Genomic DNA, 16,969 nt, shown 5'->3' with positions numbered 1-16,969 from the left:
CATTCTTGAGAGATCCTTATTTTTCTTTACCCTGAGCATCTGGGTTGAGAAAAGTAATTTTTCTTGCTGTTCTCTTCTGTACCAGCAGGGTTTATTTCTTGTACTGCTAAGAGTGTGGATGAAGTCTCTGTTTTCAGCCATCCCCTCTTAGATTCCTTATCTTGAGCAGGCCCTACATTTATTTCCTGTTTATTTGTCAAAGTGGGAGTTTGAGGTCTAGATCTAGGAGTTGGCAATAACCCTCAAAGTTAAAACCAGCTTTGACATTCACTTATCTTGTAGGATTCTTGATTTTGCTTTGTTTAGGGGTTCAGTGTGTTCCTTTACGTTAACTCAGTGGTGGATGTAAAAATATTTTTTAATGTTTTATCAGGCTTTTTTAGTTCTAGTAAGGAGGGTTACCCAAGGTATATAATGTATATTGCTGGAAATCGAAGTTCCATGATTGTTTTTTTCCATGTGGGAGACCTTTGTATACTTGAAAGCCTCTTTCCCCCTGAATCTTCTCTTCACCACAGTTTTCCTAGGATTCTCTGCTTTTCTTAGAGAATATGATTTCGCAGGTTTCCACCCATGCCCGTCCTTCCTCTCTGAACGCCTTTTGGTTATCTGTGACTAGCCAGCTGGACACAGTTCTGCAAATGCAGAGCAGCACTGAGCTTTCAATCTCTTTCTTATCTGGATTCACTAAATTTACCTTAAACCTTTCCTCTAAGTCAATATTTTTATTCTCAGCAGTGTTTAGTCTGTTTCGTGCTGTTCCTAATGTATTTAGTAATTCTGGAATCATGCTACTTGGTACTTTGGTTTTTATTTCAGGTCTGTGGTCTCGTTCTGCTGTTTCAGTGTCCAGTCTTTCAGCTTTTGTTTTCTTGAATTCATGTTCTTATCATATTGTCCTATAGTGAGAAACAGGAGGAATTTCCTTCTGAGTTGGCCTTTATTTTGCAGGCTACCTTTTTTTCTTTTTATATGTTTGCATAGTTACCAGGCCATTTCTTTCATCTTGGCTCATGCTTCGGTGACTGTCTCTAGACATTCTGTTTGTTCTGATGCATGGTGGGTCATTTCTTGTCTGAGAGGCAAGGCTTGGGTAAAGCTTTGTTCCACCTGTATTAGAATATCTAGGCCTCTTCTGAGATTTTGTTAAAAGTTACCTACTAGAGTTCACTCTGCCTAGCTGGAAGAGAATAATACTCTTTGGGTTTTATTTCTTTAGCTCATCCTGTATCCCTGGAGTCTTCACTTTAAAGAGTCAGTCCTGGTGTTCTCTCTCCCCAGCCGCTATGTCTATCACCCGCTCATCTGACGATAAAGAAACCGCCTCCGTTTGCTTCTCTGAAGATTTGGGGGGTATTAATGAGAATTCTCAGGGTTTTGCTGACTTACCCGGACAGTTTCCATGTCTTGGAGGAGGGATTAAGAACTGGGTTTTACTCTTTGCTGTGCTTTAGAAACTTGTGTCTTTTTCTCATCATCAGTATTTCCCTCTCTTTCCTTGTTTGGTTGTTGTTATTGCAGGGTTTTACTGCTTTTTTCCTTTATTCTTGCACGTACTAGGGGAGAGAAAATCTGTGAAGTAGTTTCAGTCTTCTATCTTAATCCAGAAATCCAACTCTGGGGGGGGTTTTTGCATTGCTACAGTTAAACCATGCCTCTCCCATTAGGACCCTTTTTAGTGCTGTGTCAGGGGTCAGGAGAAGGAAAGATAGAGTCTTAAGATCCCCAGTCTCTTCTGATACTTAGACTTTTATAAGAGAACTAATTACCTCTGGGATTATGTGAGTTTCTCTGTTTCTCTCTCTCGTCTCTGTATCTCTCTCTCTCTCGATGAGCCACTTTTGGTGAAGAAAGTTCAGAGTTCAGAGGTGGGAAACAAGAGGACACGGCCAACTGGCTGGGCAGTCTTTAGCCTGTTCCCAACTAAGGTATTAAGCTCTTGTCATTCTTTATTCTTCAACCTTAAACTGTCCTTTTATTAGCTTCATTTGCCCCAGTTAGAATGGGTGAGAGGTGACTTTATATACTGAAAGAAATTAGGTTGCCATGGGAAACAGTCTTGGCTTGTGCAAATGCCGTCAGGTCCAAATAGTATCTAAAAGAAAAATTTCCAAATTAGGACCTGTTCTCTTGTTTTCTGACTTAGATGTCATATATTAGAGTGAGAGGTTTTAAAAATGTTGAAAGATGTTGACTAACGTAATAAGTAGTTATTGAGGCCTCTGTCTTCTTACTTCAGAATTAGATTTCCATTTTTGGAGGGGTGGTGCCAGGGGTAGAGGGAAATGGGAGAGTAGCAGCATATTTGAACACAGAATTTAGGGATCAGAAATAAAAATTGGAAGTAAAATTTAGGTGTTCCTGCTTTTACAGTCCAAAGTACACTGGTGTTTGCCTAACAGATAATGATGTTGACTGGATTAGTTATTGGACTGAAAATAGGACATGTGAAGTGAGTGAGTGACTAGGGGTTTGGAAATATTTCTGCTTAGGTCATTACTGGACCTTAGTGAGAGATCAATGCACTGAGGACTTGATCCTTTCCCGACTTCCTTCACAGCTGGCTTGGTTCCTCATGTGATGTTCTGAGGTTTTACGCTGGACCACAGGATATGCTGCGATTTGCAGCGCTGACCTCAACTGTAAGCAGAGAAATGCAGAGACCTACAAACAAGTGTCCTGTGCCCGAGTTCAGTGCCTTACTGTGTGGATGACGGTCACATGTTTCCTGAAGGCTTCCTCAATTACAAAATGACTGACTCTTCTCAGCTAATCTTCCATATAATTCCTGACTACTGGGATTTTGTATTTTATTTTTTTGGCTGCGTTGGGTCTTTGTTGCTGCGCGCGGGTTTTCTCTAGTTGTGGCGAGCGGGTTCTACTCTTTGTTGCGGTGTGCAGGCTTCTCATTGCGGTGGCTTCTCTTGTTGCGGAGCACGGGCTCTAGGCGCGCGGGCTTCAGTAGTCGTGCGGGCTTCAGTAGTTGTGGCTCACGGGCTCTAGAGTGCAGGCTCAGTATTTGTGGCGCACGGGCTTAGCTGCTCCGCAGCATGTGGGATCTTCCCGGACCAGGGCTCGAACCCATGTCCCCTGCACTGGCAGGTGGACTCAACCACTGTGCCACCAGGGAAGTCCCTCCACTGGGATTTTGTATCCTGTGGTATTTTTGTCTTATATGTGGATATTACTTTAGGAAATTTCAGTCATCGCCTGCTCTCATTTCATCTCATGTTAAGTTACACTAAATATGAAAATATAGAAAGTTTTACTTTTTATCAAAAGATGGATGACATTGGGTGAATCACTTAGTCTCTCAGTTTTGGGGCTCAGTTTTCTTACCTGTAAAATGGAAAAGCTTTCTAAGATTATATGAATCTTTGGAGATGACAAATCTAAGGAAATATTTACCTAGCTTAGTGCTATGGCTTTTTTTTTTCTGTTTGTTTTGAAATTATTTCATTCTTAGATGTTATCAAAGGATAGCCAGATGGGTATGACATGCCTGTATTGGTCATGGTTTACTGAGAGTCAAATCAGGCATTAAGAAATGTTAATGGAGGGTCTGGTAGGTGTCAGCTACTAGCTAGGTGCCAGGAATATTGTCATGAACAGAATGGTCCCCACCTTCATGAGTTTTGTAGTCCAGTGAGGAAAACAAGATGAATGAAATGACCTCTGAGTATTTTTGTATCAATTCCGGTAAAGAAATTCGCCTGTATCAGAGGTGCTAGGCCTAGCTTCAGGAAAACATTTTTCTTCATTTTAAAAACATTAGGATTTGTTTTTTTTAATTTCAGATAAGTAAGTTAACAAGCTTCTAAGTAGAGGCTTCTCCTTTTTTGTGTGTTTCAAACTTGTCAAAACCACAAGTTTACTTTGGAATATCTGAGTGTTTCTTCTTGGTCTTCTAATGTATTGCATAGCTGACTAGAGTTGTAACTTCACAGTTTCACATTCTTCAATGGGCATTAAAAATTTAAATCAAAGTCAGTAATCCTGATGCTTTTGGATGGGGTAAAATGCCCTATGCTATCTGCAACTGGACGAACAACAGAAATGTAGGCAGATTGTGCACAGATGGGATCTGGGCAGATGTACATGTGTTCATACAGTGTGGAGCTTCTAATCATTTAGTAGTTTTTATTCTTCTCCTGAAGCAAGATTGGGCTTAGCCAGTAAAGTCAAATTTTCCTTCTGGCGGACAGAAGCGTCTGCTCTGCAGCATGCATCCAAGAGCTCAGCTGTTTCTGCGTCAGATACCCTCAAGATCAAGGCAGGAAGTGCATGCTGATAGCTATCCCCAACTCCCTTCCACAGATGGCCTCTCTTTTTTATTACAGGTGACCTCCGGGGGGACAGAAAGTATTCTGATGGCCTGTAAAGCTTATCGGGAACTGGCCTTCGAGAATGGGATCAAAACTCCAGAAATGTATGTACAGTTCCCTTGGTATCCATGGAGGACTGGTTCCAGGACCCCCATGGGTACCAAATCCTCGATGCTCAGGTCCCTTATATAAAGTGGTATAGTATTTGCATATGGCCTATGCATATCCTCCATATAGTGGTTTTTTAAAAAAATTTATTTATTTTTGGCTGCATTGGGTCTTCGTTGCTGCACGCAGGCTTTCTCTAGCTGTGGTGAGCCGGGGGCTACTCTTCATTGAGGTGCGCAGCCTTCTCATTGTGGTGGCTTCTCTTGTTGCGGAGCACGGGCTCTAGCGCGCAGGCTCAGTAGTTGTGGCGCACAGGCTTAGTTGCTCTGCGGCATGTGGGATCTTCCTGGACCAGGGCTCAAACCCGTGTCCCCTGCATTGGCAGGTGGATTCTTAACCACTGCGCCACCAGGGAAGCCCCTCCATATGGTTTTAAATCGTCTCTAGATTACTTAGAATACTTAATGTGTAAATGCTATGTAAACAGTTGCCGGTATGCAGCAAATACAAGTTTTGCTTTTTGGAACTTTTTTCCCCCTGAATATTTTCCTTCCTTGGGTGGTTGAACTCATGGATACAGAGGGCTTGACTGTATGTGTGGCTGGGTTTTTTCCCCTTTTAGGTTTGTCTGTGTGGAATACTGCTGTGTGAAACAGCCTGATAATCTGTTTTCTGCTTCTTGTCTTCCTCTGGTAATTCCACTCCTCTTCTCTCCTGTCCTTTGCCCTTGACCATTATCCTTCACATTCAGCAAAGTCCTAAGTGGATCTGCTAGTTAATATTGGAGGTCATTCCCTTTCCCAACCACCCAGATTTATACATGGTGTATACTGCAAGCAAGAACAAGATCCTTTTTCTAAAAGTTGACAGAGTTATAGGAGTACATCTTTGAATTCTGTGATGCTATAAGTTTATCTCGCACCTAAGGAAAGCTCTACTTAGTTCAGTGAAAGTTACGTAAATATAATAGGCTGCCTCGGGGTGCTCCCTAAGAAAATTTCAGCCTGACAGCTGTGTTCTGGGAGGAAAATTTTTTAAACTCTTCTTGAGATTTACCCATATTGCCACCCCATGGACATAATTTTGATACTTGGTCACATTTTTTTTTCTCTAGGTTCCCTCCTTGTACAGTGTGTTTATACCACATCTTTTGGGTTAATTTTTTTCCACAAGTGTCAGTGACTAAGGATTTTGTTGTACATGATCTCATGCTGTGATTCATACCTAGCCTAAGAGAGTAAGTCAGGCTGCCATCTTTCTTCATGCATGAATCTTTGATGCTTGGTACTTATTCAGTGATAGTGATTTTTCTGCCTTAAAGGGAACAGATTAATTGTAAGAGAGGAGTAATTGAGGGAAGTCTGAAAGCAAATGACTTGGTTTCCTTTTTTAATACTGTTTGAAATGCTGCTCCCAAATATGTAGGAAAAATGGGGATTTTAGTTTTTCATAGGATTATGGTCTTTCAGAGATGGAGAAGACCACTGATCTGATGCTTGACTGCTGCTTTAATATCCCTGCTGAGCACTCTTATGTTTTCTGCTTGAACACGTGTTGTGTCAGGAAGCTTGCTCCTGACTGAGGTACCCGCCTTTGGGTAGGCAACCACTAGAGGGTTCGACCGCATGTTGATCGGATCCAGATTCCCTGTCAGCCCTGATTTATGCTTGGGATCCCTCCATGTGGCATTATTTCCAAGTTCTTCCTGCTACCAAAATGATTTGGTAGCAGGAAGAAGTAGGGAGAAGGTTTCTCTAGAAAATCAGTTGACCTCTTTTTGTCTATGCTTAAAAAGAAAAATAAAACAATATAAACAGTTTTAAAAATTGGACTAAAAATAATCAGAAGTTTCTTCCTGGTGATTTAGATTAGCTGCTAACCATGTTATCTCTTGAACCCTGTTTTGATTTGAATTTCACTGTTTTCTTCTTCCCTGTCCTTTAGTGTAGCCCCCCAGAGTGCCCATGCTGCATTTGACAAAGCAGCCAACTATTTTGGGATGAAGATTAAACGGGTTCCACTGAACAAAGTGATGGAGGTGGATGTTCGGGTGAGTTCCTGTGAAGGGCTGTTGTCTGTCTTGGGCTGCAAGAAGCAGGAAGTGCTTTTTCCCGTGTCACACACAGATAGGCTCAAAATGCCTTTGATTGTAGTAGCCAGACTTGCAAAAACTGCCACTGGCAGTGGTGAGTCACTGCAGCTTCAGTCTTTTCATAAACTCTAATAGGAAGATGAGACTCACTTGAGACTTTAAAGACCTGGGTTTTGCTTCAGCACCATCACTTTCTCTTCTGTCTGTAAAATGAGCCAGGACTAACTAGCCCTAAGACTCTCACTGTTGTTTTCAATTGGCCTGAATTAGTACCATTGCCATTATAATAGTAATTTTTTTTTCAGAAGTAAACTGTACAATTTATTAGCACTAGCATTATTCCCCCCCCCACCTTAATTGAGGTATTAACTAATTAATTGACAAGTAAAAAATTGTGTATAAGGTATACAACTTGGTGTTTTGATATATGTATACATTGTGAAATAATCACCACAGTCAAGCTATTTAACATCTCCATCACCTCACGTAGTTACCATTTTCTTTTTTCATGGTTAGAGTACTTAAGACCACCCTGCAGATCTCTCAGCAGATTTCAGCTATACAGTGCAGTATTGTTCAGCATAGTCACGTGGCTCTACATTAGATCTCCAGAACTTACTCATCTTGCACGACTGGAACTTGGTACCCCTTGACCAACATCTCCCTGTTTCCCTCATCCTCCAGCTCCTGGCAACCACAGTTCTACTCTTTGTATCTATGAGTTTGTTTTAGATTCCTCATATAAGTGAGATCATGCAGTATTTGTCCTTCTGTGTCTGGCTTATTTAACTTAGCGTAATGTCCTCCAAGTTCATCCACATTGTCGCAAATGGCAGGATTTTTTAAGCCAGAGTAATAGTCCTTTAGTAATTATTTTTATGCCTTGCATTTATATAGAAGAACTCTGTAGTTTTCAGAGTGTTATCAGAATCGCATTTGAGCCTCATGACAACCTGGGGAGGTCGTAGAAGCTGTTAGTGTTCTTGCAGCCGAGGAAACACACTGGCTGAAGTTACGTAGTTTCCTCAAGGCTTCACTGCTAATAGGTGGGGTGAGGACTCATATCTGGCTCTTTTGCCTCTTAGCCCAATATTCTTTTTTACCCTCACAGTGATTCTGCTGTTTTTGTATTGTGCTCTCAGACTGTTTCCCCCAAATGTTTGTATCCGGCCAGCATGGCAGGGCGGTGGTTTTCTTCCAGGTTGGAGAGGTGAAGCGGGGGTGCTAGTGGAACTGGAACTCGAGGCTGGTAGCCTAGATTGCTCCTGGTGGCAGGAGAGAGGAGGAATTGTGATGTGGCTTCTCACTTTCCTTTCAACTTTAAACCCCTAGGCAATGCGAAGAGCCATCTCCAGGAACACTGCCATGCTCGTCTGTTCTGCCCCACAGTTTCCTCACGGTGTGATAGATCCTGTCCCTGATGTGGCCAAGGTATGTGCGAGAATGGACTACTAGGCAGGCAGACTGAGATTTTAAAGTAGAATCTAATGGTGCGGTACTTGGCAAAAAGAAGCGATTTTGAGTTTGGATTCTAGCCCAGTGGTGATGAACAGCTCTCATCCGCCCCGTGACAAGCTGCACAGCTCTGCCCAAGCCTCTGAAAGCGACTAGCTTCTGCTGCGGGGGAGGGATAACACGAGGAGGAAGCCTTTGTTTAAACTGGACATTCTGAAGCAGTACTGACATTTTGATTCAGCTCAGGAAATAATCTCCATTTAGGGCATGGCTGCCAGAGCCCACCGTGCTGCCCCAGAGCACCCCTCCCTCCTTCCCCGCCCCCAGCCTAAATCAGAGTGCTTCTCATTTCTTGCTGGATTTTGCAGGTGAGTTTGAGGCCCTGCGTATTTAAATATAAAATAGAAACCACATTCAGATGAATTATTTTGAAGGCTAACTACATTTGAAAGACAAGCTTTATTAAAAATGTCAAAAATAGCCAGATTTTTAAAACATGGAAGACAGTCCATAATGCCTTGGGCCTGTATCCCACCATTCCACCCGTGTCTTGCAAAATTTTTGCTGTAGGGCTATAACTGATATTCTCTATGCTCTTTGGAACTAGCTGGCTGTCAAATACAAAATACCTCTTCATGTGGACGCTTGTCTGGGGGGCTTCCTCATCGTCTTTATGGAGAAAGCCGGATACCCACTGGAGCAACCATTTGATTTCCGGGTGAAAGGTGTGACCAGCATTTCAGCTGATACTCATAAGGTGAGCGAGGGAAGAGACCACATGTTAATCAAAGTAGACAGTTGATTATTTTGACTGCTCCCAATAAAATAAATCGGTTAAAGCATTAGTTTCCCCCATTAATATAAAATTAAATCTGGCTCTTTGCTCTCGCCAAGGCAGCTGATTCGTATGACAAGGGACAGTGCTAGAGGTGACCAGCAGTAGTGAAAAGGAACCTGTTATCTTTATGTCGCAGCTAAGAGAATTTCTGTATCCAGTGAGTGTATGTAACTGGGACATGCTAGTGCAGTGGCCCTTACACAAAGGTTCCCTGAAGCCTTGAGATCCGTGGGGGTGGGGGAGGCGGTGAGGTTGATACCAGAGTTCCTAAGGGGAGGTAAGCTGAAGCTGCATCCCCCGTGCTCCTGGGGCTCCGGTACCTGCGTGACTGGGGTTTATCACTGGAAGAGTCCTTTTGAAAAAGGGATGAACTTACGTGCTCAGGATGTAATGTTTGGAATGTCCATGCCTGCCACCCCTGGTGGACTGAGGCAAAGTGCCCTTTTTCTTCCTGTCCTCCTTGTGTGGCTCAGGGGGTAACATCAGTCACATGCTAGCTTCAGTGAGTTAATTAGGAGGGCACACTCGTGAAGTACATAGTTCATTTTAAAGCTGGATTAAGTAGCTTCTAGATCTTGAGCACCATGGTGTTCTTAAGAAGGAAGCATGATACTAAGCAAAAAAGATGGAAAGGGGTCAGATCGTGATTTTAGTTGCTCCAAGCGACCTCAGTTCCAACCTGTCCTGGCTTCCAGTGGAAATTTATCTTTGCTTCCATCCTGACATACCTCCCTGGGGTACTGTCTTAAATAAGGAAAACTCTATGCTGCATGAGAGGTAGGAAGCAAACCCATTAACTAGACAAGACGTTGTTTTTCCTGGGCCTCAGAGTCCTCATTCCTACAATAGAGAATTTAAGCCCCATGAACCCCCCTGAAGTTTCTTATACTCTTTAATAAATAAGTTGGAAATCTTAATGTGAGTGGGAACACAGGGAAACTGACAGGGGGAATCTGCATGACGAGAGCTCTGGGGCAGGTCTGCCGCATGGAACTGTACACTCACCTGTCTGCTTCTCCCCCTCAGTACGGCTACGCCCCCAAGGGCTCTTCAGTGGTGTTGTACTCTGACAAGAAGTACAGGCACTATCAGTTCTTCGTTGACACAGATTGGCAGGGCGGCATCTACGCTTCCCCAACCATCGCGGGCTCACGGCCTGGTGGCATCAGTGCAGCCTGTTGGGCCGCCCTGATGTACTTCGGTGAGAGCGGCTACGTTGAAGCTACCAAGCAGATCATCAAAACCACTCGCTTCCTCAAGTCAGAGTATGTGTGGAAGGTTGGGGGGCTCTGCCGTGTCGCTTGCTTTGTCTGCTATAGGCTCGAGGCAGCTGCTAGGCCAAGTGCCACAGCTCCAGCCCGTCTGCAGGCCCCGCGGCTTAGGAGTGTGGTGCTGGCCTGGGGGGATGAGCTCCCTTGCCGTGCCACACCCGGGCTCCATCTGTAGGCCATTTTGTCTCCAAGGATGTCCCTAACAACTGGCAGCTCTTACCAGGTGCTGATGTACAGCTTAATGGTTAAGACAGTGGTTCTCAAAACTTGAGGTTGAATCCTAATCAGTCATGTGGAGGGCTTGTTAAGATGCAGATTGCTGGGCCCCACCCCTAGAATTCTGACTCAGTAGGTCTGGAACAGGAGTCTGAAGATTTGCATTTCCGAAAGTTCCCAGTGGACACTAATGCTGCTGCTCTGAGTCACACTTGGAGAATCGCTGGAGTAAGAGAAGAACTGGAGAGGGGGAGGGCAGAAAGGGTGGTGAAATCGGGGGTTAAGACTAGAACCAGCTTGTGTGCTTTGTGTAACACACCTCTTCGTGTGTCGCCTGCCTGGCTCTCCTTGTGTCACCAGGATTGGGGAGGCCTTTTCACGATCTTGAGGGTGAATGAAAGCAGGCAGTAGGCACGGCTCACTTGAAAAAGGCCTGCATATGGTCCTGATACACCCACCTGCTGAGAAGTGCTGTACCATTTCTTGCTTTAGGGATTACATGGATGACTTTATTATTTTTTTTATTTTGTTGCTGCACGCGGGCTTTCTTTAGTTGCGGCGAGTGGGGGCTACTCTTGGTTGCGGTGAGCGGGCTTCTCATTGCAGTGGCTTGTCTTGTAGAGCATGGGCTCTAGGCATGCGGGCTTCAGTAGTTGTGGCACGTGGGCTCAGTAGTTGTGGCACGCAGGCTCTAGAGCGCAGGCTCAGTAGTTGTGGTGCATGGGCTTAGCTGCTCCGCAGCGTGTGGGATCTTCCCAGACCAGGGCTCGAACCTGTGTCCTCTGCATTGGCAGACGGATTCTTAACCACTGCACCACCAGGGAAGCCCTACATGGATGACTTTTTTTAAAGAGAGATGGATTATTTTTCCAGGATTTACAAAAAAGTACATTGTTTATCCCTCAGATACCCCTGGGGGGCATATCATAATTTGGGAGTTGGGCAGACAGGTCAAGAGCCAACAGTCTTGATTCATTGGATCTAGTGGGGTTTGAGCCTTTAAATATTTTTAATATTTAGGAACCACTGATCTCAGTCTAGCCACCTCATGAGAAAACTTAAGCCCCCAAAGGTTAGATTTATTATAAAGGAGACATGAGATGACCAGAAGAATGTACGTGCCTGAATTTCCTTTTTGTTCCTTTTGTTTAAGACTGGAAAATATCAAAGGCATCTTTGTTTTTGGGAATCCTCAATTGTCAGTCATTGCTCTGGGCTCCCATGATTTTGACATCTACCGACTATTCAACCTGATGAATGCCAAAGGCTGGAGCTTGAACCAGTTGCAGTTCCCACCCAGGTGAGCTTGAAGACTTTCCTTTGCTCCATGACTGCTGAAGGACTTGGGCAGCAAGGTGACCTGAAGTAGAGAGAGTGACTGCTAGAGCTCAGCACTTTAGTGGCAACTGTAGTATCTTAGGATGTCTGTCTTGCCATTTGGAGTTATTCAATATCAAGAACAAAGACTGTTAGCTTTAAACTCTGGCAAATTAGGTGGCAGCCTTGAGACGAGTGGTCGGTCATGAGATCGTCTCCCACCGCTCCCCCCACACACACACTTGCTCTCTTTCTGGACTCTGTTCTGTCCCATCCGCAGGTGCTCTCATGACCTGAGTAATGGAGGGCCTCTAATCAAGGGCCTGTAATCATTCAGGCCGGCTGCTGTCGCCTTCCATAGGCATTTCTAACCTAATCTTCCAGGATGCCTTTAAATACACACTCCGCTTCAACAGAGTAGGTCTCCTAGTGTCCTCCACGCACCCCCTGATCCTTTCATGTGTCGTGCCACTGCCAATCCCATCTGGATTCCGTTTTTTCCTCTTCACAATCCTGCTGTACCCCAATCTCCCTTCAGGGGAAGTCAGTTTCTTCTTTGCCCTGAAGACCTTCGAGACCCCAGCCATATGGCCCTAGCCCCATGAGGGTTTATCACCTAAGGTAAAAGCGTCCTGTGGGTTGTCACATGGTTGGTTGAAGGAACAGCAGTGAACAGTTTCTGAGGGGAGGGGCAGGACAGAACAGCCAGCTGTATTCACCTTATCAGGGTGGTTCTTGGTCACACTGAGGGTGTGAAGCCCTCATGCCAGCCCACGCTTGACAGCCCTGTTGCCCAGGACTAGGAGCGCTTTGACTACACCTGTCACGAGTAACATGAAGAAGCAATCAATAAATTCCTGTATTGGGGCTGCTTATTTCAGAACTTTTTTCCCCCTCTTTTTCCACGATTCGTCTCACTTTGTCTTTCTTCTCCCATAGCATACATTTCTGCATCACGTTGGTACACACCCGTAAGCGAGTAGCGATACAGTTCCTAAAGGACATCCGGGAATCTGTCACTCAAATCATGAAGAATCCGAAAGCAAAGACCACAGGAATGGTAGGGATACTTGGGGTTTTTTCTTCCTGTGGAAGTTTAGGTGGTGTTGGTGGGCTTGAAAGAATCAGATGACCTCCAGTCTGTTCCTGCCTCTGTCCCTTATCCACAAACCTGTTTCCTTATTAGTCGGAACTGATGATCTCTGCTCACCCATTCCCAGGGTTTGTTTTAGTCTCAAATGAGGTATGCTAGATATTAATAAGCACCTTGTAAATTTGAAAGTGCTGTACAAAGGCAGGTGGTGGTAATGTCCATTTAAAAAGAAAATTTTGACACGGGAAAGGCAATAAGCCTGTTTCCTCCGGAATTTTCTACACCAAATCCCATAGGACAGTTCTTTAGGCAGATAGGCAGACTGGCAAATGCCTGTGAAAAACATCCTATGCCTTTCTGCTAGAATAGTGCCTGGGCTGGGGAGGGGGGCATGGTGGGAGAAGGAGCGCATGACCACAGCGCTGTTTGCTCCGAACCCCTCGTCTCTAATGACACTCTTTGACTGGGTTTGTAGGGTGCGATCTACGGCATGGCCCAGGCTACAGTCGACAGGAACCTGGTGGCAGAATTGTCCTCCGTCTTCTTGGACAGCCTTTTCAGCACAGACACTGTAACTCAGGGCAGCCAGATGAATGGTTCTCCAAAACCCCGCTGAGCTGGGATCCTCTGTGGCCCCGAGGTGCATCTGGCCTTCAGAAGGTGCTTGGGGTGTGGGACAGGCCACGTGGTTTCAACATCTGGTCTTTGCTCCATAGAGCACAACGAAGCAGACCATGAGACAGCTTGATCCTCAGGATTCTTGTTTGCATCCTTTTGTGGTTTTTAATGTGAAGACTCTAAAGGATTCCATGATGTAATTATTTTGCCCTTGTTCTAAATGTTACCCTGGGAATTGTTTTAACTATTTCCTTCTCTAACCTCTCTTGCTTTCGGCTTCACTTAATCACTGTGTGGCAGCTCTGACCTGTCCTGACTCCTTAGGGAAGCTGGGCTATGGTTTACGAGATAGGAAAAGGTTTGCTTTGTTACCTCAGGCAGGTGGGCTAGTCAGACGGGGAGTGTTCCATAACCGAGGTTTCCCTCGGTGGGGGTGAGGTCTGCTCTAAGCAGGCTTCTCCAGTCCTCCTCTGTGAGTGGTTAGCTGTCTCAGGGTCCCTTCTGTTGCAGCTTGTGTTGTCTCTTGAGGACACAGGTTGACCAGCCATTGTTCTTGTTATGCGGGGCCGGCGTGGTCCAGCAGATCTGCTCAGTCCACCCAGGCAGGGTCTGGAGCAGTCGCGGGTCCTCGTCTGTGCCTGCAGTTCCCATTTGATACTTGGTTGTCATCATCTTTGAGGAAATTATGCTCCCACTGGTTTGTTCCTGTTTCCATGGACGAGGAAGAGAATCTAGGACCTTCTGGGGCTCTGGCGCTGCCTCTCTGAATTGGCAGTGTGAGAGCACACCTCAACTCTCTTGGGCTGGTGATCGGAACCAGGCCCTTTTCTATACTGTTCTGCGGATCAGAGTGGGGTGAGCACCCAAATTCAAATGTGTCACCAGAGTTGGCAGCAGTCCTCGCCTCCCTGCTGCTCTGAGCCGTCAAGCATGTTTGTTTGCCTGAGGGAGCAGCTCAAAGCAGCTTCACAAATTGCCTTGACTTACCCGAGGTGGGTGTGAGGAGCGCGTGAGAGACCCCCCAAGGCAAGGAAAATCTCTCTCCATTCTGTGTTCTTCCTGCCTCTTCCCCCTTTATTCAGCTCCCAAAGGTACGACGGCAGTTAAGCCTCAGGTACTGCAAGCTCCTTGGCCCTGGCTAGGATGAGGTAAACTTTCTGGAATAGGAAGACATGATGGCAAGTGTCAGCTGTGGCCTAGGGCCCGGGATTCCTTCGTAAGACTAGTTGCTCAGGGTGGCGCAGGGACAGGACCCAACCCTGCGCCCACTCCCCACCCTCTGCCTGCCACACGGGGCGCTGATCTAGGTTGAGCCGGTGTCCTGCTCTCGTGCTGACACACCCTGTGCCTTCTTCCTCAACGGGGACGCGCTGCTCCTGACCCGGGCCGAGGGGAGCTGGATCGGTCCTTGAGGCTTTCACCTGGGTAGGGGCAAGTCGGGAGGAACTTTCCTCTGTCCCCCTGCCCCTCTCAGGGACTCCTGAGTATTCAGCCTCTTCAGGCTGACCTCCTCTAGCCTTCTTCGCTGGGAACGCCGGCCGGGAGAGCCACGACGCCCGGACTTCCCGCCAGCTCCTTGGCACGGCTGTCTGAAGTGTTCTTTAGCTCTGTACTTCCTCCACACTAACTGTGGCCAGCTGGCCGTGTCGTTGCAGGGCTGGTGTGGTGTGTTTCATCCTGTCTTCTGTGGGTTCCAAGGATGGTTCGGGTGTGTTTGTGTTTGTTAGAGGCTGAGATCCTTCGGACGTGAGAGTCACGTTCCCTCTGGTGGCTGAACTGCTGGGCACCTCCTGAGAGAGAGACTGTGCATGAACCGTCCCTGGATCTCCAGTGTGTTCAGGTTGGATAGAGGAAGTCCAGGGGCCCAGAACCACCCGGCAGGCACCACTGTGGTTTGTCAGCTGCTAAAATGGAGAAGCACGTGCCCTGCAGAGTGTGCTGTTGCTTCCGGTGTCTCCCAGGACCTTCCTTTGTGCTGTGACATTGCTTGGCACGATGGTGTTTTTCAAAGGGACCTGCTGTTGCCACTTTAGGTTACGATCACGAGCGTTAGTCTGACCCAACACTTGCGGGCTTTCTACTCTGTACACCTGTGCACATGAGTAACAGTCTGGCAGAGGTGGGTGGGATGTCTTGATGACGTCTTGTTGCTAGCAGGTGTCACATCGGCCTCTGTAAAAACTGTACTCATTTCTGGGTTAGAATTAAGTAGTCGCATGAATATACTGCCATGTCACTTTTAACATGACCAGTTTTATACTTGGAAAACGGTACTTGCCTCTTTTAGATCTTTTCTGTCTTTAACCTCCCCCTTTTCCATCTCAAGGCTCCCTTCCTAATTGCAGCAATAATCTCTTAAGAAGCAATTAAGTAATAAAATGTCCCAAATTTTAATCATTGTGGCTGACTATATTCATTTGTCTGTTTAGGCACACAGGGAAGATACCTACTGGGGTGGTGGTGGCAGCTCCAAACCGGCTGCTGGTGAGAAAGCGCCCCTTTGTGTGGAAATGGTTGTGTGTGACCACTGATACCAGAACCAGTTCACAGCCATGGACGAGCAGCAGTTCTGCTCAGTTCCAAGCACTCTCCTTGGCAGCTCCACCAGGAGTGGTGGCCACACCTGTTTAAAGGTCTGGAACTCAAATCTTCAGTTGCTTGGGGCCAGGGCCTTGTCTTAAGTTTTCAGCCACCTCCCTCGTCCACACCTGCTTACATCTTACTGATGGATGGAGCCATCCGGGGTGGTCTCCACCTGGCTGGGCAGTGTGGATCCATCTCAGCAAAGGACGCTGATTTCAAGCCCATTTGGTTTGGGAGCCGATGGAACTCCTCAGATATCTGCACACGTAACCACTGGGCCTCTTGTTCCATTATGAACAGGAAGTGAGAAGTCTTTCTGAAGGGTTATTCAGGCTCTGAAGTTCTGTCCTTCAGGTAACCCAGCTTTTCATTCTGGCTCTCAGCCCATTCACACTTCGCCAGAATCAAGCCAAGGAATACCACCTTTGCCGTATAGTTTCTGCCAAATAACTTGGTTCCCTGGGCCCCTATACTTGCTTTGGGGTAAACCCTAGAGAAAAAGGGGCCAGGATATGTTTGGTGAGGAGGCGTGGTCCACCCAAGAAGTGGTGTCTTGATGCTTACAGCTGCTCCTTACAGCTGTGAGCCCCTTTGCCTTCTCTGTGGGTCTTGACAGCAACAAGCTGCTTTTAGCTAGACCCAGTAGTGACAGAAGTAATGACAGAGGCCTAACTTGGTAGCCACCAGCTATAGCCTGTAAGTAGAAGTCAGGTGTTTGAGAGCCTTTTCTTGAGCTGGAGTTGTAATTGCCTTACTTTTTCTTGTGTTTCTTTGGTCCATAATAGCTCCTTAACATCCTCCCCTGTAATTTCAATTATTTGCATTAATTTTAGAATAAACATGTTTATTTCTAAAAAGTGTTGCTTGTGTCTTTGTACCACATCAAGGTGCTTCATATAACTGTAGTGCCCTCTGGGTTGGCGTTTTTCAGTCTCTGATCCATGAGAGTAAGCAGAGGCAGAAAGGTGACATAACAGTCCATACCACCATGTCTAGTGGCTTGTCCCCTGATCCACAGTCATTAGGTCAAAGCACATTTAGAAGAATTTATGT

At 46.0% G+C, this 16,969-nt stretch overlaps 1 protein-coding gene across 3 annotated transcripts in view; it reads left to right on the top strand.

The window, feature by feature from the left end:
- The window catches only part of SGPL1 (sphingosine-1-phosphate lyase 1), a 54,113-nt gene extending 38,386 nt beyond the window's left edge, over positions 1-15,727 (top strand). For all 3 annotated transcript variants that reach the window (XM_036827957.1, XM_036827959.1, XM_036827960.1), the window contains exons 8-15: positions 4,341-4,429; positions 6,378-6,483; positions 7,858-7,956; positions 8,588-8,737; positions 9,845-10,083; positions 11,459-11,605; positions 12,562-12,682; positions 13,191-15,727. In XM_036827957.1, the coding sequence (XP_036683852.1) occupies positions 4,341-4,429; positions 6,378-6,483; positions 7,858-7,956; positions 8,588-8,737; positions 9,845-10,083; positions 11,459-11,605; positions 12,562-12,682; positions 13,191-13,331 (1,092 nt within the window). In that variant the 3' untranslated portion in view covers positions 13,332-15,727. The remainder of the gene's footprint in view (positions 1-4,340; positions 4,430-6,377; positions 6,484-7,857; positions 7,957-8,587; positions 8,738-9,844; positions 10,084-11,458; positions 11,606-12,561; positions 12,683-13,190) is intronic.
- The last annotated feature ends 1,242 nt before the right edge of the window (positions 15,728-16,969 follow it).

Source organism: Balaenoptera musculus, chromosome 16, assembly GCF_009873245.2.
Source record: "Balaenoptera musculus isolate JJ_BM4_2016_0621 chromosome 16, mBalMus1.pri.v3, whole genome shotgun sequence".
Taxonomy (NCBI): Eukaryota; Metazoa; Chordata; class Mammalia; order Artiodactyla; family Balaenopteridae; genus Balaenoptera; species Balaenoptera musculus.
Note: the sequence above shows the minus strand (reverse complement) of the source record. Positions and strands in the feature narration are given on the sequence as shown.